We start from the raw sequence: 20636 nt of genomic DNA, 5'->3' as shown, positions 1-20636 counted from the left end.
ACGCTTTGTTATAATCATTCTTGTAAGGCTTTTAGTTTTCAGCTGTGTTTTTTCTTGTTTAAAGAGAGTAGTTTTTAACATAACCAATCAGGCCTGGCTTGTGCAAAGGAAAAAGGGGGAATTGTAGAAGAATGGCTGCAGAAGCATGGCCTTAGAATCTCTGGAGATCTGCACAATCCAGGCCTGGTATTAGAATAGGCCTGTAATCAGAATTGTCCTGAAGTCGCTGTGCTGAAGTTAACAGGAAAGGCAGCCTTGAGCTATTCTTGAATCCTGAGACCAAGCAATTATGTTGTGCCAACAGGCCGTGGCTGTAACAAGCTACAGCTGCTGGGAAAGCAGGTGCAGGGCCAAGAAAGACAGGGAGCGGTATGGGAAAAGAGGGAGTAACAAACTACAAGGCTGAAGCACAGCAACACAATTAGCTACATGGATAGAATGCTTATTTTAGTCATGATAATTAGGGGTGTGAGAACCGCGCGTGTTTAGAGACTACTAACCAATTATATTTCTGCTTTACGAATATGCACGTGTATGGGTTCTATGTAAGTAGTGTTAGAAACTAATGAAGTTGAGCAAGATGCATAACTCATATTGAGCGTCTTCTTGACTCCGGCGAACCCTTCTTCCAATGAGAATTCCTTCCTGGCACCTTCTCCAGGGGAGCAGTGCTGCACTTCCCCAAGGTGAGTTTTTTGGGCTCTGTTGGAATGCAAAAGTAAGCAGTGAATTTTCTCACCCCAGAAAGCAGGTAGCAGAACTTTTGTGCTGTCCTCCACATGGCTACCAGGACAGGGTGAGAACCACCAAGAGAATTCTTTTCTGGCACCTTCTCTGGTGGGGCTGTGGCTGGGTGGTTCCATGGAGCATGTGGGCTCTGTACGAGTACAAAACTTGGCAGTTACTTTTCTCACCCCAGAAAGCAGGTAGCAGAACTTTCATGATGTCCCCTCAATGGGCTACCAGGGCAAAGGGAGAACCACCAAGAGAATTCCTTCCCAGCACTGTTAGTGTGGAAACAGTCCTGGACTTTCCCAACGTGCCAACCGGGCACTTGAAGAGTGGAAAAGAGAGATGATACATTCTTGGCCCAGGAAACAGGGAACTCAAGGTTTTCTTTTGTTAGCAGCAGGCTACTAGGGGACTGTGAGACCCAGTGAGAGAATGACTTCCCGTTTCATTTTCAGGGGGAGCTGTGGCTAGATGAAACATACTACAAGCACTTGGAAGAAGCCTCGTGTTTGCTAGCCCTTCTTCTTGCGGTGGACTTCAGCCCTATGGGATGTCCACTGGCAGTACAACACAGCAGAGGTGAAACAGCCTAGGAGGTTCCTGGAGCGTGTGCAAGAGACCTTCCTGACACAGCTGGTCAGCGAACCAACCAGGGGAGATGCCCCACTGGACCTGTTGTTTACAAACAGGGAAAAACCAGTGAGTGATGTGGTGGTCGGAAGAATGTCTTGGGCATAGTGATCATGAGATGATAATTTTTGAGTCTCAGGGGTGTAAGGAGGGCAGTCAGCAGAACCGCTAGCTTGGACTTCCAGAGGACCGACTTTGGCTTGCTTAGGAGCCTGGTCAACAGAATCCCTTGGGAGATAGTTCTGAAGGGCCACAAGGTCCAGGAAGGCTGGGCATTCCTCAGGAAGATAGTCTTAAAGGTACAAAAGCAGGCGGTCCCTATGTGCTGAAGGATGAGCAGGTAGGGAAGAAGATTGACCTGGCTGAACAGAGAGCTTTGGCTGGACCTCAGGGGGGGAAAGGAGAGTCGACCACCCTTGGAAGAAAGGGCAGGCAGCTCTGGAGGACTATAAGGATGTTGTGGGGTTACGCAGGGCGAAGATCAGACAGCAGAAATCCCAGGAAGAACTGAGGCTGGCCACTGCCATAAAAGGTAACAAAAAATGTTCTTACAACTACATGAGAAACAGAAGGAGGGTGAAAGATAATCTTCATCCTTTACTGGGTGCGGCAGGCAACGTGGCCACAAAGGACAAGGAAAATGCTGAGGTACTTCATGCCTTTTTTTGGCTCTGTCGTTAATAGCAAGCCCCGTTTCCCTCTAGGTACTCAGCTCCTTGAGCTGGAAGAGAGGGAGGAGGAGGAGCAGAATGATGTCCAGGGGAAATGGGTAGCGACCTGCTGCTCCGCTCTGGCATGCACAGGTCTCTGGGGCTGTAGGGGATCCACACGAGAGTACTGAGGGAGCTGGCAGAGGTGCTCACCTAGCAGGAGAAAGTTCTGAGCATATACACGTTCCCTTCCAAGCAACCCCCACATTGACCTCCCTCTTGAGAAAGAGAAGTTGGTTCTTTTGCTCAGGACCCGTCTGATGGATGATGCCTCTGGGTGCAGGATTTGTCCCGCGCGTGGGAGCAGGGGCCTGGGCAGGGCTGCGTGGAAGCGCGCGTTTCCCGGCGTTTCTTGTCGCTGCTGCCCAGCCTTTTGCTGCAGAGCGCGCTGGCAGCGAGCCGTGCGGCCTGCCCCCGCCGGAGGGAGCGGGTGACAGCCGCCGGGGCCCGACGGCGACCGCCGAGGGGAGGCGGCTGCTGGCCCCGGGGGAGCTGCCGCCCGGCGCTGGCGGCAGGGGGCGGGGCTGGCGCCGCGCCGTCGCCTAACAACGGGGGACGCCATAGCAGCGCCACTTTGACGGGCAGCGGGCTCGGCCAATGGGCGGCGGCGGGAGCCTTGAAAAGCCAGGGCCACGGCGCGGGGCCGGCTGAGGTGCGGCGGGTGCGGGCTGGCGGGGAGGCGGGCTGGCGGCCAGCAGGCGCTGACCTCTGGGGGAGCACCCGTAGCCCCTTCCCCTCCCCTCCCCTCCCCTCCCTCCCGCCCCTATCTGCCTCACTTTTGCTGGGGGTCGGTTGCTTTGCGGGCTAGGGGGGAGTGGGAGTGGGGGGAAGGCTGCTGCCTCTGCCAGATTCCCCCCAGGCCAGGCGCTATGGCGAGATCGTAGACGCTGCTAGCGGAGATGGCCTCGCTCAGCCTGCCCCAGCTGCTGGAGCTCGCCGTTGTGAACTCCAAAGGCACGACCGTGAACTACGATGCACTGCACAGGCTGCTGGAGGGCATCCTCAGGGGCCTGGGCCTGTGTGAGCTGCCTGGGCAGCAGCAGGGGCTCAGCCCAACGCAGCCGGAGGGGGCCCAGCCTGCCGAGGCCCCCCCCGGGCTGGAGGAGGCGGCAGGTGGGACCCAGGCCCGGTCCAAGGGCCAGGAGTTGCCGGAGCACCTGCTGCAGAAGACCACCAGCAGCCCCCGGGTCGCCTCTGCAGCCGCTGATGTGAAGGAGGTGGAGGAAGGCGGTGTGAGCGGCGTCTCCAAGGTAGAGGCTCCTCCCAGTGCCCTGGGTGCCCCCCACTCCGAGGTGCCCCCCCCTCCGGGGGCTGTGCACTGCCCCATAGAGCAAGGCCTGCTTGAAGCCCCTGCTCACGGTGGGGATGGAGTTTGGGCCAGGAAGAGCTGAGATGCTGCTCGGGTGGCTCTGGGCCCTCCCGCCGTTGCCATCCATGAGCGGCGGGTGCGACAGAGCACCCGGTGCCCCCTGGCCGCAGGTTCAGCCCCCCGGCTTCCAGCCCCACCACCCTCTCCCTCCCTCCCTCTCTTCTGCGCTCCTGAAAAGCCAGGGATGGCACCTGCTCCTTGGGCAGATGAGGTTCCCTCAGCACCTTGTGGGCCTCATCTCCCACCGAAAGGCCCCCGGGCTCACCCAAGCGCTCAGCCCGACTTGGGTGGGCGCTGCAGGGGGGCACTGAGCTGCCTGGCACAGAGCTGCTCATGGCCCTGCTTTTCCCGAGCATCCCCAGCGGGAAGAGAGGCGCTCAGGGCCAAGGAAAGAGCTGCCCCAGCACTACAGGGCCGGATCCTGCCGGGGCTGGCACAATTCGGGAGGATGTCCCCTGGGGGGTGGGCAGGGAGCACTCGCCCTCTGCGGGGTGGGTCTGGCCTCTGCTCGGTGGCTCCGGCTTCGTTAGTGGCGGCCACCAGTGCCCTCCCTGGCCAGGCTGCCCTCGAGGGGTGGCAGCAGCTCCTTGCCCTTTGGATCCGCTCCAGCGCTGGCACAGAGCCTGGAGCGGGCAGGCAGGGCCAGATCCGTCCCTGCTGACGCGAGTTGTGCAATGGGCCCAGGGCAGGGGTGAGGGTCCCTGGGGGCTGCTGCCCCTTCTTGGCTGTCGAAGACACGGTGAATGGAAAGCGCTGGCCACAGTGCCCTGCCCGCTTGGCTGGGCCGGACCCTGCGCTGCCCCCCCTGCTCTGGACAGACCAGAGCCGGGGGCCTGGTCTCCAGGCACCCTCCCCTGGGGCTCAACCCCCCCTCCCCTTCTAGGTCCTGGTGCTCTTCTTGAATCTCCTGGAGGAGATCAGCAGGGTGAAGGTGGCGGAGGACATCAGGATGATCCAGAAGGCACTCGGCTTGGTGAGCTGCTGCTGCTGGTGTCCCCAGGAGGGGCACTGGTCCCTCACCCCCCTCCATGCCCCTCCCTGCGGCCCTGGGTGTCACACAGCATGAAGGGCCCCTGGGGGGAAGAGTGCGTGGGAAGGGTGTCCCAGAGGGGCGCGTTGGGGCTCAGCCCACCCCAGCTGCAGCCCCCCACCCTTCTCCTGCCAGGGCTGTCCTGGGGAGGGTAGGAACGGGCACCACTGCCTGCGGCACAGGCTGCTGGTAGAGGTAACTGCAGGTGTCAAGCAATGTGGTACTGAGGCGCTTCTTAACTAAAGGGCCATAGAAAGAGTCATGTGGGTGCTGGGAAGGAGGGGAGATCAAGATCTACCTGTGCAACACAGCCCCGGCCCCCAGGCAGAGCCCTGCCCAGCGTCCCTCTGCCTTGCACCCAAGCTCCTTTGTGGATCCTTCATTCCAATCTTACAGCTGTCCCTCTCCTCTACCTCCCCCAGGGGAACCTCGGCGATGCTGCCAGCCAGCTGCCAGGCCACCGTGGGCAGACAATACCTGAAAGTGGTGTGGCACGGCCACAAGCGCATGTGGATCCCTCTGAAGGACAGGGGGTAGCTGCATCCCCGGGGGACCAGTGCACCTGGTCCCTCCGTGTCGGGTCCCCAGCAGTGCTGGGCAGTGATGCTGTGGGGCTTGGCACTCCTGCTGCTCCTGCCCCAGCCCTGGCTATGTGGCTGGGCTGACCCCTTGATCCTTCCTTCCCCAGGAAGGTCTGAAGGAAGAGCGGAGCCTCTGCCTGGCCCCGGAGGAGGTGAGCACCATGGTGTGCTGGGAGGTGTTGGAGGGTTGCCTGGTGGGCAGCAAAGCAGGAGAGAGAGGAGGAGGAGGAGGTGGCCGAGGTCTGCTGGTGGCAAGTGCTGGGGCATCCTCTCTGCAGGAGCGCGGTCCCCAGCGCCTCCAGCTGCTGCACCCCCAGGGCCTCTGCAGAGGTCTGCCCAGCACTTGTCTGCCCTGCGCATCCCTTGTCAGGCAGGACCTGGCATCGGCAGAGTGTGGGCAGCTCCTTGGCTGGCCCGACGTGCACTTTCTGAGCATGTTCTCCTCAGCAAAGGGCTGTGTTTAGGCTGGTGGGGAAAACCAGTGGGTGCTGGTACCTCCTTGAGGGGCCGGCTGCACCCATGTCCCCCAACAGCCCCTGGCTCCCAAATCTGGACTGGGGCTGCTGCTCCTGAAACGGCTGGGGAGGGGCTGTGGTTGTGGGAGCTCGAGGGGTGTCCGTGGGGTGTGCACTTTGCCTTTGGGCTCTCGTGGAGTACTTGGGTTTGGCTTGGTGAAGGGGGGGAGGGGTTGGGGACAGGGCAGGGGGGCTGTGGGTCTGCCCGTGCTGCTGCATTTCTGCCCATAAACCTGCTCCCCATTCCTGCCTCTTCCCAGGAGGGCACTGGGGGCCAGTCTGCCCCTGCTGAGCCCCAGGCTTCAGCTGTGGACACGCTGCATGGAGCGAGCTCAGCGCTGGGGCCGAAGGAGCCCCGGACACAGCCTGCCCCCAGCACCACCAAGGGGAGCCCTCAGAAGTGGGCAGGCGCTCGCTCTGATCAAGCAAGGACTTCTGATGGGAGCACCACCTCCCCGGGGACACAGCCAGAGTCCCCTGGGATCCAGGCCACTCTTGCAGGGGTGCAACCAGAGGCCTCCAGCACCCAGACCGCCTCCTTGGAGATGCAGCCAGCACTTCAAGGGACCCAGGGCAGAGGAGCAGAGGTTCAGCCAGGCCCCCTCTGCACGGACCCCAGCCCTCAGAGTGCAAAGGAGGTGTCCCCTGAGGCCACTGGCCCTGCTCAGGGGATGCAAGTTGATGCTGCAGGTCCTGTGGCTGCACCCAGCATGCAGCCTGCCAGGGCCGGACAGCCAGCCCCAGAGACCTCCTGGGCAACAGCCCAGGGCTTAGAGATGCCCCTCAACATTGTGTCCCCCTTGCAAGAGCCAGCGATGGGTTCACACTCTGACCACTCTGCGGACACAGCAGAGGCTCTACGCCAGGTTGGACAGCTGGGCCTCCTCTACACAAGCCTGAAGGAGCAGGTGGCCCAGCTAGAAGCCACCAAGGCAGGACATGGAGAGGTTGAGAAGCTGAGCCTGCTCTTCCTGAAGGAAGGTGGGAGCCCTGGGAGGGCTGGTGGGGAGCATTTGGCATGGGGCCGGCCTGGCTCAGGGGCTTGTTGTGGGGCCAGGCTGGCCCCAAGGGCAAGACCCCACTCACTGAGAGCATGTCCCCTTGGATCACATCCCTCTAGGCAAGGAGAGTATCAGCAGCGTCCTGGCGGACCTCCAGGACCAGAAGTCCTCCCTGCAGGGGCTGGCTGGTGACCTGCAGGGCGAGAAGGGGAAGGTGAGCCTGCAGCAGTCCCTGATGGGGCTGTGGGGATGGGGGGTAGGGAAGGGGCAGCCGAAGGGCCTGCGTGCTGGGACAACATGGGGGGCTGTGCTCTGACTCTGGTACCGCTGCCATTCCCAGATCAGGCAGCTGGAGGATGTGCTTCAAAAGCTGCAGGAGGCTGGATCTGCCTGCCAAGAGGATGACAAGGAGACTACACTGCACCTGGAGTAAAAGGATGGGAGAGGGTTTTGTGCCTCGGGGGGGTGGTGTGTGGGTGGGGGCTGCAAGGGATCCTGGGGGCTGGGAACATCCCGGTTTGGGGGCAAGGGCCACCCCCCAAGCAGCCCCATGGACGCTAACCCTGCCCGTGCCCCTGTCTCGCTGGCCAGGACCATGGTGCGGGAGCTACAGCAGGAAATGAGGGAGCTGAGGGAGCAGCAGCTCACAAGCAAGGCCACGTTGGAGCAGAGGGTGACAGAGGTGGCTGCCCAGCTGCAGGAGCAGGTGAGGTCCAGGGGGAGCATTCCCACTGCCCGCTGGCTCCGTGGGGTGGTCCTGGCATGGCTGCCGGCTGTATCCCCTGGCAGGATGGGGCCAACATGTCTGCGCGGCACCTGGGTTTGTTGGCTGCATCCATCCCACCTCAGAGCCAGTTCCTTCTCCCTTTGCTGCAGCTGGACAAGCTGAAGGCGATGGAGAGGGGCGTGGGGCAGGAGCAGGCAGTGTGCCCCGACTGCAACATGAACGCCAGTGGGCAGCTGGGGCAGCTCCTGCAGTGCTACAAGAAGCTCCAGGAGCAGGTGAACTCCATGTCACAGCAGGCAGTGGGCAAGGTGGCGCAGCAGCTGCCGGGGAGGAGCCAGGTAGGGAGATTGCTGGCATGGCGGGCTTGGGAGGGGGCTGCTGGGACACCCCCGGCTGGTTGTGCTTTGCTGTAATGTGGGGGGGCCCCTTGCTGCCCCTCAAATTGGCATGGATGAGTCAGCAGCGTGGAAGGAAATGAAAGGCTTGATGCAAATGTCCTGCTGGCACTGAGAGCCTGTGGCCACCGGCCGAGTACCCTGGCTCTAGTCCCTGCGGGCAGCTAGACCCCCCCCTGCCCCGCCCCCCAGTACAGCACCACCTTGTTGTCTTGCTCCCTGAAGCAGGACAAGGGGCTGCTGGAGCACATCCAGGCCAATGTCAGACAGACGCAAGAGGACTGTGACAGACTGAGCCATGTCACAGGGAATCTCGTAGCTGACTGTCAGCGGAAGCAGGGAGACCTAGAGGTAGGTGGCTGCAACCCCTGAGGGGTCAGAGCATCCTCCAGGCAGACCCCCAGCTGGGGCCCACAAAGGATGTGTCCCTGCCAGCCTGCTGGCAGCCCTGTGGAGGGGCAAAGTACCTTTGCCAGAGGTTTTTGAGGGATGGGGAGGAGTCGGGAGTGCTGGGCTGGCCGGGAGGCAGTTCCAACCCGGCCATGGTGTCATGGGGTGCTTTCTGTGTTGGAAGGTTCTGTTCCAGTCTGTGGAAAGACTGCAGAGGGACAAAGCTGCGAAGGAAGACCTGGCGCTGGAACTGGAAGTGGTATGGTCTTGAGGGGGTCCTGGGCAGGGTGATAGATGCTCCTTATCACTTGGGGTGGGGGCATTAGAACTGGCCTGGGGGAGGGAGGATTTCCAGAGCAGCTGCAGGTCCCTCTGTCTCTCCGTGGGTCCCTTTGGCCGGTGGGTCTGACCCCACGGGGGTGATGGGGTGAGCAGGGAGGGCCCCACAGGAGCACTTCTCCCTTTCCCCTGACACAGGCTGGCCCTGCCTGTTGACCTCCATCCTTTCCCCACCCCACTCCTGCCTCTTTCTGTTGCCAGAAAGCAGACAAAGCTGCCCTGGCCGGCAAAGTCAACTGCACACAGTTTGAGTCCAACATAGAGCGACTGTACGAGACCATAGAGGAGATGCGGAGCCAGGTGACGGGCCAGGGGCAGGGCTGGCAGCAGGTCCAGCAGCAGCTCAGTGAGCTCCGTGAAGAGATGGACTCCAAGGTGAGGGGTGGCTCATCTTTGTGGTGCAAAGCTGTCACTTCCAGGGTTTGGCAGCCGAAGGCAGCATCCCTGTGAGGATCCCTGCTGCTGCCTTTTCTCTGGGGACCATGATGTCCCGTGCCAGGGCAGCTGGCTGAGGGTGTGTGTGTCCCCACAGCTGGACTGCCTGGAGCTGGGGCCTTTCCAGCAGGAGCTAGAGAACTGGAAGAGAAGCCTGAAGCAGTTCAAGGAGAGGCTACTGGCGATGCCTGACAGCGGAGCTGGGATTAAGAAGTGAGTGCGATGGGGCCGGCGATGGCTTTGGGGACAGCACTTGCCCTGTTCCCTCGGGCAGATCCTCCGGTGCCCAGTATGAGGTGGAGCTTTTTCCCAGGCAGGAGCCCACAACCAGCTGCTCTCCCCACCGTAGCCCCTTTCTTTTGTAAGCAGCCAGCGGGCTGGGACCTTACTGGGCTGGTAGGGGACCCAGCAGGCTCAGAAGCTGCTGTCCCCTGCCAGACACTGTAACTCACTACAGCCAAGTGCCCAGCACCCTGCTGCTGCCCGCCAGCTGCCTGCTTGTGTGTCGGCAAGGCTGTGCCCCCCCCAGGAGCTCTCACCATCCCTTTTGTGTCCCCACAGGCAGCTGCTGGTCCCGTTTAGCTGCCTGTCCTGTGACCGGCCCCTCAGCATGCTCGTGCCTGGCCTGTGAGTATCGCTCAGCAGCGGTGCATCGGCGGGCTGTGTGGGTGGGACAGGGGGAGATGGGTGCTGGTGCTGCCCTGCTGCGCCAGGCACAGGTGTGAGGGTGTCTGCCTCGCAGGGGCTGACCCTGCCGAGGCCTCTGCCCACCTGTGGGGGGATGGGGACCCCTGTCTGAGGGTGGCAGGCAGGGTGATGCCGTGGGGTACAAGCCTGCGAGTTTGGGGCTGCTGGCTTTAATCCAGGGTGGGTTGTTTGTCCCAGTCACTCACACGTGGCTCCTGTTCTCCCCAGAACGAACCCTACGCTGCCACTGCTGCCACCACTGCCCCCCTGCCCCGCTGCGTACCCCCATACCGCTGTCAAGGCAGAGGGAACTCAACAGCAGAAACACAGGTAGGGGACATGGGGACCCATCCCTGGCCCTTGGGGTGCGAGGTGTCCCTGCCCCAGTGAGGGAGGGCTCTTCCCCGGGTGTGGACAGCGGGGTCTGGAGGTGCCCGGGCAGGGCAGGGGAGCAGGGATGTGCTGGGGGAGGGTCAGCTGTGCTTGCCCCGGGTCTGTGGGGTTTGACAGCCCTGCCCTGCGCTGCCCATGGAGCCCAGCTCTCTGCCTCCGTGGTGCTGAAGCCAGGTGTGATGAGCCGTGCCTGGTCTCAGCCTGCCCTCGGGCTTGGTGGGGCATCAGGTGCCTCCTGTGAGACAAGTCGCCAAGGTTCAGCCCCGCAGCTGGGGCAGCCCGGCTCCTGCCTGCCGGTGCCCCGTGCGCGGGGTGCAGGCACCTGCCCTGGCCACGGCCGGCTCCCCGGGCAAAGAGCAGAACTGGTGCGGCTGGGTGGGCGCGGATCTCCTGCGGCAGGGGGAAAGGAGCCAGGAGGGACACAGCCCGCTGGGGGGCACCTCCTGGACCCCCTCCCTGGTGCGGTAGGGTGGAGCATGGGGTGCCACAGTGCCAGGTGCTGAGCATCCCTGTGCGCCATCCCACAGAGAGCAGAAGCCTGAACGCCAGTACCCCACTGTGCCGCGGCAGCATGGTGGCCAGCACACCCTCGGTGCCCCGCTGCAGCGCAGCTCCACGCTCCAGCCTCACCCGCCCAGCACCCTGCGGCTGCACAAGTCCCACACCCAGCTCCCCATCCAGGTAGGGATGACAAAGGTAAGGACATGGTGGGGGTGACCAAGGCTGGGAGGGGGATGCTGAGCACGGGGAGGGCTGTGTGCCTGTTTCCCCAGGGAGAGCTGGGGGTGGGAGGGTTGCCTGGGGATGCTGAATTCAGCCAGCCTGCTCTCTCCCTCCCAGCTCGGTGACGAAGTGGAGCTGGTGGGCCGGGATGGCCGCATCTACAAGGGCCGGCGGCCTCTACTCGTGGACAAGGAGGGTACGGCCGGGGCATGTGTGGGGAGGGGATCCAGCGCATGCCAAGCGGATGGTGGGTGGGCAGGGTGTCCGTGGGGTGCCGGTGTTTCCCCTGTCTCCCACTGCCATCTCCTGCTACTGGGGGCAAGCAGGGGTCTGTGCCCCCAGCTGGGCAGGGTGGGAGGGGGTCTGGGGGGGGAAGTAGGAGGGAGGGGGAGGGCTGGCACATGGGGTGACTGGTCCCCACATTGGAGCTGGAGTGAGGTGGGGGGCCATGGTGGGGCAGCCCTGGCCAGTGTAGGACTACGGCCTGTGTGCTTCAGGGTGGGGGCCAGGACCCTGTTTCGGGCTGTCTCTGGCCGAGCCGCTGCCCCTGCTGCCCGCAGCTGGCGCCCACCCCCTGGGGGCTGCAAGGGGACTAAGCCCTGCTCTTCACCCCCAGGCACCGCCACCTCACCTGAGCAGAAGCCAGCAATACCCTACAGCCAGCCGGGCCAGGCAGCACCGGGAATCTTCATCCAGCCCCTTCACCACAAGTCCAGCAGCATGCCAGCTGAGTGGGACTTGGGGTTCCTGGGCAAACCCACCCCCTCGAGCAGGAGCGCGAGCAGTCACAGGCAACAGCACTAAAGGAGGACAGATAGCAGGGTGCCTGTGGCGCCTGAGGGCACTGGCTGGGGGGTGGCATGGGGGGGCTTCAGTGGGGGGTTTCAGGGGGTGGCATGGGGGGGCTTCAGTGGGGGGTTTCAGGGGGTGGCATGGGGGGGCTTCAGTGGGGTGGCATGGGGGGGCTCGCCCCCATTCTTGGTGCCCTGCCAGGGATCATCCTCCCAGCAAAGAGAAAAGGCGGGGACAGCTGCTGTTAAAAAAGTGATTTTTTTATTATTATTTTTAAATTAATAAAAAACCTTCAACCTGTTTTTGTGGGTTTTTTTGTTTTTGTTTTTTAAGCAAGATTGATTTGAAAACTAAAAAAACTCCCAGTTCCCCCTTTATGGGGAAGGGCCATGAACAGCTATCACAGGGACAGGAGGGGCATCACCTAGATAAATCCCCCTCAGCCCTGGGGGTGCCAAGGGAGGACAGGGCAGGGGCTGCTGGGGTGAGGGGAGGGGGAGTCTGTGCAAGAAGCCAGGCTGAATTTTGGAAATCAGAGGAGAGGCGTGTTTGCTCTGGGCACTGCCAAAAGCACCTGGGCAGTCCAGAGCGGGGGTTGGTGGGGGGTCCAGCAGCTCCATGCCATGTGGCCACGATCCAGGGTACCACCGTGGCCACAAGCCAGGGTGCTGACTGCCACCTCAGTCCATTGATATTTTTATTACTCCCTGCTTTCCCTCTCCTGCCCTGCTGCAGGGATGCTGAGGGCAGGGGAGTAGCTGTAGGGACAACCCCCCCCACCCCCAACCAGGCAGCTGCCTCCATGCTGCTGCTCCTCCTCTCTGGATTTATATATGTTAAGATATATTTATATATTATAGTTATATATTTAAAAAAAAAATAAATGGGGGGAGAAAAGACCAGCTAGCAACTCTTGCAGAGGCTCTTGTGGGCCAGTGCCCTCCCTGGCAGTATCCTCCCCCAACCCCACAAAATAATAATAAAACCTAGAAAATTATTCCAGTGCGTTTGTCAGGGAGCCCCTGCTCCCAACGCCCTGGCCCAGCCCCCTCCTCAATTCCCCCCTGCCTCTGCCAACCCAGTCTTATCTCTGGCCATCCATGGTGGCCACGGCTTTCTGTGGGGGGGTGGCAGGTGGGGGGGCAGGGGGCCAGGCGGGCTGCGGGTGGTGCAGATGGTGGTGGAGGCCGTGGGCGGTGGGCGAGGAGGGAGGCAGCCAGGCGGGCTGGTGGCTGGGGGGCGAGGAGGCCCAGAAGGGGCTGAAGCTCCCCGGAGGGGAGCAGGCCATGGAGGTGATGGGGCTGTTGCTGCTCTGCAGGCTCTCGGAGGTCCGCAGCTTGGAGAACATGGCCAGGGCATCCGGGAAGTTGGGTGGCGTGGCCGGCGTGTTGCTGGGGGTGCACATCTGCGGGAAGAGAGGAGAGAATGGGCATCAGATCGGTCATGGATAGTTTTGGGGTCCCAAGCCACCCGCAGGAGCCAGACCCATCACAGGTTCCCAATTGCATCCCACCCCTGGGACCCTCGAGCCCCAGGGGATGCTCAGAACCTGGGTCTGGCCAGTCCTGGGGTATCCGGCGCTGCCATGCAGACTCCAAGGGTGCAGGGGGCTCCCCCAGAGGCGTGGGGGCTGCCTGAGGAGGGTCTCCAGCCCAGCCTCGGGCAGGACAATTTGGACCATCCAGGGTGCTCAAAGCCTGATGTGTGAGGAGGGTGTTGGGGTCCCCCCTGGCCCCCCTCCCCTTTGCACTCTATAACAGTGGGTGGGCCCCATGCGGTTCCCGGTACAGCCCCTGCTGCGCACCCAGCTAAATACAGCGCCCAGCCAGGAACGGATCCGGCCCCTGCCCAGCCAACCTCGCTGGCAGAGGAAAATCTGGTGGGGGTCCCGGTCCTGCGCTGGGGCTCAGGGGCTGGCAGCACTGAGGGCCCCAATTCACCAAAGCATGTGCTACGCTCTGAGTGTGGGGGATGTTAAAGCCCCCCAAAGGGGATGGGGAGGGGGCTTCACCCCAGTAGTGAAAAATAGGGTGGGTGCCGGCCGGAACACCTCTGCTGCCTCTTCTATCTCCAGAGCGGGGTTGCTGGCAGGGAGCGTTGTGCCACAGGCTGCTCTGAACATGCACGGGGGGTTAGAAATAGCAGCGTTTTGTCCAGCCAGGTCCCTGGCGAGGTACAGTCTTGGGGGGGCACTCCCCACCCCCCTCCTCCCAGCTAGATCAAAAACTCCATGGTGTTGCACGGGGAAGGGATCTGTGTATGGGCAGCACGTGTGGGCAGGGGGAATGCACTGGGAGGGGATGCGTGGACACAGAAGTGGTGCATGTGCAGGGGGCTTCACCCCTCTGGGTTAAATCCATCCCAAATCCCTGTCCCCCTTGCGGAGCCGCAGCTCCCATTGGAGCTCGGAGCACAGCGGAGCATCTCGCCAGCTGTGGGGATGCAGAGCAGTGCCAAGGGGCGAGGGCAGCACCTGCTGCCTTCAGCACTGGGGAGCAGGGGGACACATCTGACCGGCAACACTCCCCCTTCCCAGGGTTTATCCCAGAATTTGCCCCTGGCTGGTGGTCAGCAGCCCCAGCACACGCAAACACCCCAATCCCTCTTCAAGGTTCCTCCTCACCCCCATCCCGGCCACCCCGGGATGCAAGGAGGAAGGAGCCGGGCACACTGTAGCTGCTCCCTGCTCCCCCCCGGCTGCAGGCAAGCCCCGGCCAGGGGGGTCCCAGCTGCACCCGTTCAAAGGGTGCTTCCCCACCTCGAGGAAGCAGCAGCCAGCAGACTGGCGCTGGCAACGGGATGGATGGGCTCCCATCAGTGTGAGGAGCTGGGGCACCCCAAAAATGCCATCAGAGCCAGGCTGCCACTGAACGGGTTGGTGGCAAGCACGGCCATTCCTCCCTTGCTGCACAGAGACTTTTGGAAAACTTATTTCAGAGCTCACCTCAAAGTGGTGGTAAACCAGATCATTTTTTTGTTTGTTTTATACAGCCTATAAATTTGGCAGTATCTGAAAAGATACTTGTTGAAAAAAAAACAAAACCCCAAAAAACTTCAAGCAACGGTGTTTTCAAAAAAACACCACCACAGCCACGCACCAACCACCACCCTGGGCTGAGATCGGACACGGTGCTGGAGGGGGGGGACACAGCTCTGAGCTTCTGGGGTGGTGTTTGCCAGGTTAATTTCAAACATCAGTTTAAAAAACCCCGTAAGCATTCCCAGGCAATTATTGCCTTCCTCCTCCAACACTTTTTGTTCAGGAGCCACTCAGCTGTCAGAGGGTCGGTCCCACCATGAGCTGCCGCACCAACACACTGCACAGCTCTGGTGGGTCCCTTCCCTGCAGCCTGGACCCCCGGGGGTTTTGCTGGGTGCGGGAGCCCCCCCTCCATGGGGTGAAGGCATCGTGCCGCCCCACGCTGTAATGCTGTGAGTGCTGCTGTGCTCACAGCTTTGTTCTCTGTCACTTGAAAAAGAAATAGAAACCGCAACTGTAAAGCCCCTCATCTCACCCCCAGCCCGGAGCCGTGCGGGTTATTTTAAACTGCAGGAATCAGGATGCTGGGGGGGTTGGGGTGGTAGGAAAAAAAAAAATGCTAAAAATGCAAGGCAGTAGTATTTAGGGAGAGGGTGGAAAGGTATTTTGTCACCACGTGGAGCACACGGTGTTAGAAAAACACGGCGGGGAAGGGGGAGAGCTGCCCCAGGTGGCCACGGTCCTCAGTGGGTCCCAGGGTGGGGGTGACAGGGTGGCTGCAGTCATCAGTGGGTCCCACTTGGGAGCACAGGGACGGGCTGCAGGATGGGTTTCGTGGGAGCTGCTCTGCATCCCGCTTCCAGCAGCTGCCCAATGGGAATCACCCCAATGAGGCTTTTGGTGTGAAAACACAGCGAGGCCTGGAGCTGGCTGGCAGCTCCCAACACCTCTCCCGTCCCCTATCCCACTGGGAAAGAAGGTTTTCCGCGAGGTGACCCTTTGCCAGCTCCCTGAGGCAGCAGGGAAATGTGCAGGGGAAAAAGGAATTACAATAAAAAGGGTTTAAGCAGGAGCCGGCCGGCAAAATTACTTTCTCCAAGAGCGAGCGGTGGCTGCCAGCGATGCCGGGTGGGCTGGCCATCTCCCGACAGCAGGAAAAAAGGGGCAAAAATCGGCTGAGTCCAGATCCGCTCCTTCCCCCCGCACGGCACCGCTCGGCAGGACAAAAAAAAAAAAAAAAAAAAAAAAACCAACAAAAAGGTGAAAAAACCCCAAAGAAACACAACAAAACCCACCCCGAGGGGGGTAACTTCCTCCCCTGGACCCAAGGGGACGTGCCCTCGGCCAAGGTCAAGTAGCCTTTGGGGAAGGGGGGGGGGTCGCAGCGGACCCCCAGCCCCGGCCCGGGGAGCCCAAGTGGCAGCGCGATGCTCGCCGAGACCAACTATTTCCTGGCAGACATTTTAGCTCGTGTTTACATTCGCCGGCTGCGTGTTCCTCCGGGCGCAGAGCAATATGGCTGGCAGGGGAGCTGACAGCTCCACGGCCCGGGGGGGGGGCTGCGGACCCCCAGGGGGGCGGGGGGGCCTGAGCTGGGGGTGGCTGTAGGTGGTGGTGGTGGGGGGTGTGTGCGGGGGGTTGGTAGTTGCCGGGGGTGGGTGTAAAGGTGGTTTTGGGGATGGGGGGTGGGGAGGGGATGGAGGGGGGTCAGGGGGTGAGGGTCTCACTTACCATCTGGGGGGGGTGGTGGCTGCTGGGGATGTTGGTCTCCTGGAAGAAGGCGCTGAGGGCCGTCTGTGGGGACAAGCTGTTAGCCCCAGCCCACCCCAGACAAAGGGGGAAGGGGAACACGCCCCCCCCCCCCCAAACCCGCCCCGCAGCCCCCACCCCCGTGGGACCGCCCCGAGGGGCACCCGCGACCCCCTCCCCGCCGAGGCAGGCCCGGGGCGGGGGGAGCCTGGCGCTGCCCTTCACCCGACCCACGGGGCATCGCGCCCACCCCCACCCGGGGGCTCCCCACGCCGGGGGGGGTGCAGCCCACCCCCCTCCCCTTGTTTACCCGGCACCCCCGCCCCCAGCTCAGGGGTGGGGGGGGAGTCGCAGCTCAGGTCACGGCCCGAATATAAATAGACGCGGCGATCGCGGAGCCGGTCCCCCCACCGCGTGGGTGCTGGGGGAGGGGGGGGGGGCAGCCGTGCCGGCCCGGCCACGCGTGTCGGTGGGCCGCAACTGGGCCGGCCTTCCGCCCCGAGGCCCTGCGGGGTGGCGGGGGCTCCCGGTGCGGGGCACCCCGGTTCGGGGGTGGGGGGGTTGTGTGTGTTTGGGGGGGGCCCGGCCCGTACCTCGAACTGCCAGTGGGCCGCCTGCAGCAGCTGCTTGGCCTGGTCGGCGGCGCAGCCGGCCGCCAGCACGAACTGGTTGATCATCACCTGGTGCCGCAGCTCCTCCATGTTCACCGACATGGCGGGGGCGGCCCCGCCGAGCGCTGCCCGGAGCGCGCCCGCCGCCCCGCGCCGCGCCGACACCGGGGGGCGGCGGAGGGAGGGGGGGCACCGGCGGGGGGGGTGGGGGGGGCACACCGGGGAGGCCCCGCCCCCGCGCCCTGATTGGCCGCCGACGCGCCGCCAGCCCCGACGGGCGTTCAGTTCGAATCTTCCAGCTGCCCCGGCGCCGCGCCCCGCCCTTCTGCCTTCCCATTGGTCGATGCTTGTGTTTTGGCTGCAGGAGGCATCGCTATTGGTCGCTGAACCCCCGGGAGGGCGGGGCGGCCGGTGGAAGGAGCGGCCGGACCGCTGATTGGTTGCGAGGGTTTTTTTCAGACGGCGTTGGTGACGTCACGTTCATTGAGGAGGTTCATTGAGAAGCGCGGGAGGGTGGGGGTGGCACCCCGGGGCTGGGGCTGCTCCGGGCTGGGGCTCCCCCCGGCACGGCTCCCCCTTCCCGGAGACCCCCTGCCCCCGGGGCAGCGGCCCCACCCCCACCCGGGAGTGAGCCCCGGCCCGAGCTCACCCACCTGGCCTTGCCCTAGGAAAGCCTGGGCTGGGGGCTCGGCTGGGGGCTCAGGCAGAGCCCCTGGGTCTGGAGCTTTGGGTGGTGGGTTTTGGTTGTTCTGTTTGGGATTTTTTTGTAATAGAATATTTAAAATTCTGGTGACTCGGAGCTTCAACAGCAACCTGCGAGGGTGAGCTTCCCCCCCCCTCCCCCACCCCAGGCCCACCTGCCCTCCTGAGTTTGGGGACTGAGCAGCACGGGCACGATGCACGCCTGGAAGCCTTTAATGAAAAAGGGAAAAGTGGAGTTTAAAACCCAAACGAATAAATCGGGGACTTTGCAAATGGATGGCGTGGAAATAGGTCGAGCTGAAAAGAGCCCCTGGAGGTTTGGCTGTGGCAGTGGTGACCAGCCAGCCAAGGGATGGAGACTTGAAGTGCCATCTGTAGCTGGTTACCTCGGCAGCTGGTGGGCGAGGGCCCACCTGGGGCTTCTGCAAAGTCCCGATGTCCCGTGGGTGGTGGGGTTCAGCAGGCAGCAGTGTGACGGGAGCAATGCCAGCGTATCGTTTCCCCAAGCTGGGCATCACCCTGGGGTTTTCAGGGGATCCCACTTGCCGGGATGCAGTGATGAGCCTGGAGGGTCCCGCTTGCCCAGCTGAGATTTTGGCAGCTTCATCCTCCTGGAGCAAAACCAGTCCTGAGGCAGGTCGAGGTGTAAGAGGAGCAATTCCGGAAGCTGGGATCCCATCCCTGCCTGCCTCCTGCATGTAGCCCCTTTACGCACAGCCCTGGAGAGTGCTCAGGGCCTCCTGCCTGCCAAAAACACCCACTTGCCTGCACAGCGCGGCTTCTAGCTGAGTTCGCAAAGCTGTGAGCAGCCGGCCTCGGGGAGCACCTGCCTGTAAAAACCAGGGAAAAGCTGCTTGTGAGCCCTGGCTCACGAACCCGCGGGGTTCACGTGGGCAGCGGGCATCCGAGGCTGTGATACAACGCAGCGTTAGTGACATTTGGAAAAGCAGCAGGACCTTCAGTCCTTCAGGATGAGACCCTGTACCCAGCCGGCCTGCTGCAGACACCTCAGCTGTTCCCACCAAACAAAACAGCTGGTGGAGAAGCCCCGTTTTGGGGCAGGGTTTGCAGCGAGGCTTCACTGTCAACTCTCCCTGGCCTGATTCTGCATGAGATGCTCTTCCATCCTCCCTGGCAGGCGCTGGGACCCACAAGGGGTGTGGGGTCACCCCTCCGGGCAGGGTGTGGGCTCCCAGCACCCTGCTCCACCTTCCCAGCCAGGAGCTGCTCTGGGAACCAGCCTTTGGGGGTAACAACGATGTGGCAGCCCCCGTCAGGGCTCAGCACCCACGAATGAAGGGGCCATTGTCTCCCCAGCCATCGTCACCCTGCAGGGCTGCAAGCGCTGGCATCAGAGCCAGCCCAGGACTGCATTGTTGGCTCTGCAGCTTGTGCAAGTGACTGCTGGAGGGACTGGGAGTGGACTGGGAATATGGACAAACATTTGCTGCAACAGGTGAGCCTCTCACTCTCCTGTTAAACCTGTGAGCAAACCGCTGTGCCCTCCCGTGACTCGGTTTCCCTTTCAGCACGAGGAGGCAGGAGCAGGATCCTCTTTCCCTGCCAAACACGCACACACCAAATCCCACAGCTGGGCAGCATGAGCGCGTCAGACTTGCATCTTGCCCAGCAGCAAGTGCATTTTGGACTTAAACGTTGCTTTTTCTCTGTGCACTGGATTCCCCCTCCCCATGGCCCTGCTGGGTCAGCCCCACTGGGGTTTGCCCTGGCTTTACGTGCGCTGGGGCGCAGCATGTATGCAGCCAGGCAGGCTTGGGAGGGAACCTGCCCTCGAAGCCGTATCGTCACCCAGCTCCTGCCAGCGCTCCCGCACTCCACTGCGGCACTGTCCTACAAAATCCTCTGCTGCAGTAATCACTGAAAAAAAAAAACCCACAAGCCGTGCATGCACACAGCAGCTCTGCGTGTAATGACTGCTGGGTTATGGATCTGCACGGGGATAACTTTGAATTATTATCTGCACTAAAACCCTGCAGTCTGTTGTGTGCCGGTAATGAAATGTGCTGGCTCCCTCTCCTAGGCTCGTGTTTCTCCCTGTTGTTGCTGGCTGGAGCAAGGCAGGGGAGCGGGGCCGCACCAGCATTCAGCAGTTCTGGGCTGCACTGGATTTTTAAACAATCCATGCGCAGAACAGGGTCCCCACAACATGCACTGGGGTGAGCAGGGATCAGCCCCTGGGGTCTCGGGGCTCCCAGCTGGGTGCCAGCACCAGGAGCTGGAGCAGGCTCCCGGCACTGATGTCGCCCTCGGCTCCTCTTTGGCCGATGCTCCCCTTAGCACCCAGCCCGGGTGTGACATCCAGTGGCACCGACACGGTGTCACTGCTGGGGTTGGGGGTCCCGGTGTGACAGTGGCAGGCTGACAGATGGGGTACAGAGCTGCCCCTGGGCTTGCCTCGGTGGTGGCTGCTCTTCGGTTTGGCTTTTCTCAGCCGCTGTTGGGACTGTGCAAGTAGGAAGCCGTCAGGGAGGGAGAAGCTGTGTCCCTCTGCGGGGAGGTGTGAGGGGGGGACCCCCGGGGATGGCCTTGGCACGTCACCGCTGAGTAGCCGAAGACATTGGGGCAGCTGATCCACCTCCCTGCACATCTCCCGTTTGATATTTATAGCACTCGTGTTATCAACTCAAATCAAAATCATGTGATGCTCCACTAACTTGCGCTGCAGGACTAATTAATTACCCATGTTTTTAAGTGAGCGGTCGAAGGGTCCATCCTTCACCTTTATCTCCAAGGGGGAAATGCGAAGGTGGCCCATGCTTCCCAGTAGCTTAACACTGAGGGAACTGGGGGAAGCTGGTTGGGGGAGTGTTGGGGCGCGCTGGAGCAGACAGGCAGCTCCCTGCCTCCAGAGGCAGCGCCCGGCAAACGCAGCTGCTCCTGGTGCGGAGCGGAGCTGGGAAGGCAGGATGGAGGAGATGGAGGTGTGTACTGGGGGGGCTTTAATCTGACCCCCCTCTCCAGCACTATGCAGCCCTGGGGTGCTGCGGGAGCGGCTCAGCCCCCGTGCCAGCCCCTGCTCTGTCTCCTTCCCCCTGAGCCAGGCGAGCTGCTGGGAAAAACGGGGGGCTTGGCCTTCTCCCGGGCGGCTGGGGGGCACAGGGCCAGAGGGGCCGTGCTCTGAGCC

At 62.2% G+C, this 20636-nt stretch overlaps 2 protein-coding genes across 2 annotated transcripts; one reads left to right on the top strand and one right to left on the bottom strand.

Moving 5' to 3' along the window:
• The first annotated feature begins 261 nt into the window (after positions 1 to 261).
• QRICH2 (glutamine rich 2) lies at positions 262 to 11517 on the top strand. The gene is made up of 16 exons (XM_037400639.1): positions 262 to 3322; positions 4325 to 4414; positions 5828 to 6548; positions 6688 to 6782; positions 6909 to 6997; positions 7160 to 7274; positions 7445 to 7633; positions 7916 to 8041; positions 8265 to 8339; positions 8621 to 8794; positions 8952 to 9067; positions 9416 to 9481; positions 9770 to 9871; positions 10462 to 10630; positions 10775 to 10853; positions 11274 to 11517. The coding sequence occupies exons 1-16, from the start codon at positions 2972 to 2974 to the stop codon at positions 11459 to 11461; spliced, it is 2745 nt and encodes a 914-aa protein (XP_037256536.1). The 5' UTR covers positions 262 to 2971; the 3' UTR covers positions 11462 to 11517.
• Positions 11518 to 11773: 256 nt separating this feature from the next.
• Positions 11774 to 16984, bottom strand: UBALD2 (UBA like domain containing 2). Its single transcript, XM_037408917.1, has 3 exons — positions 16772 to 16984; positions 16161 to 16223; positions 11774 to 12854 (listed from the first exon to the last, which is right to left on the bottom strand). The coding sequence occupies exons 1-3, from the start codon at positions 16889 to 16891 to the stop codon at positions 12534 to 12536; spliced, it is 504 nt and encodes a 167-aa protein (XP_037264814.1). The 5' UTR covers positions 16892 to 16984; the 3' UTR covers positions 11774 to 12533.
• Between the last annotated feature and the right edge of the window lie 3652 nt (positions 16985 to 20636).

The sequence above is a fragment of the Falco rusticolus genome, chromosome 1, assembly GCF_015220075.1.
Source record: "Falco rusticolus isolate bFalRus1 chromosome 1, bFalRus1.pri, whole genome shotgun sequence".
Lineage (NCBI taxonomy): Eukaryota > Metazoa > Chordata > Aves > Falconiformes > Falconidae > Falco > Falco rusticolus.
The sequence above is the reverse complement of the archived record's forward strand: the minus strand, read 5'-3'. Positions and strand labels throughout refer to the sequence as shown.

Excerpts from the sequence above, each read along its gene's own strand:
- QRICH2 (XM_037400639.1), top strand. The coding sequence starts at position 2,972 with ATGGCCTCGCTCAGCCTGCCCCAGCTGCTGGAGCTCGCCGTTGTGAAC. Across the intron at positions 9,068-9,415 it reads AGCGGAGCTGGGATTAAGAA|GCAGCTGCTGGTCCCGTTTA; the intron begins GTGAGTGCGATG and ends GTGTCCCCACAG. Across the intron at positions 10,631-10,774 it reads TCCAGGTAGGGATGACAAAG|CTCGGTGACGAAGTGGAGCT; the intron begins GTAAGGACATGG and ends TCTCCCTCCCAG.
- UBALD2 (XM_037408917.1), bottom strand. The coding sequence starts at position 16,891 with ATGTCGGTGAACATGGAGGAGCTGCGGCACCAGGTGATGATCAACCAG. Across the intron at positions 16,224-16,771 it reads CGGCCCACTGGCAGTTCGAG|ACGGCCCTCAGCGCCTTCTT; the intron begins GTACGGGCCGGG and ends TTGTCCCCACAG. Across the intron at positions 12,855-16,160 it reads GCCACCACCCCCCCCAGATG|ATGTGCACCCCCAGCAACAC; the intron begins GTAAGTGAGACC and ends CTCTTCCCGCAG.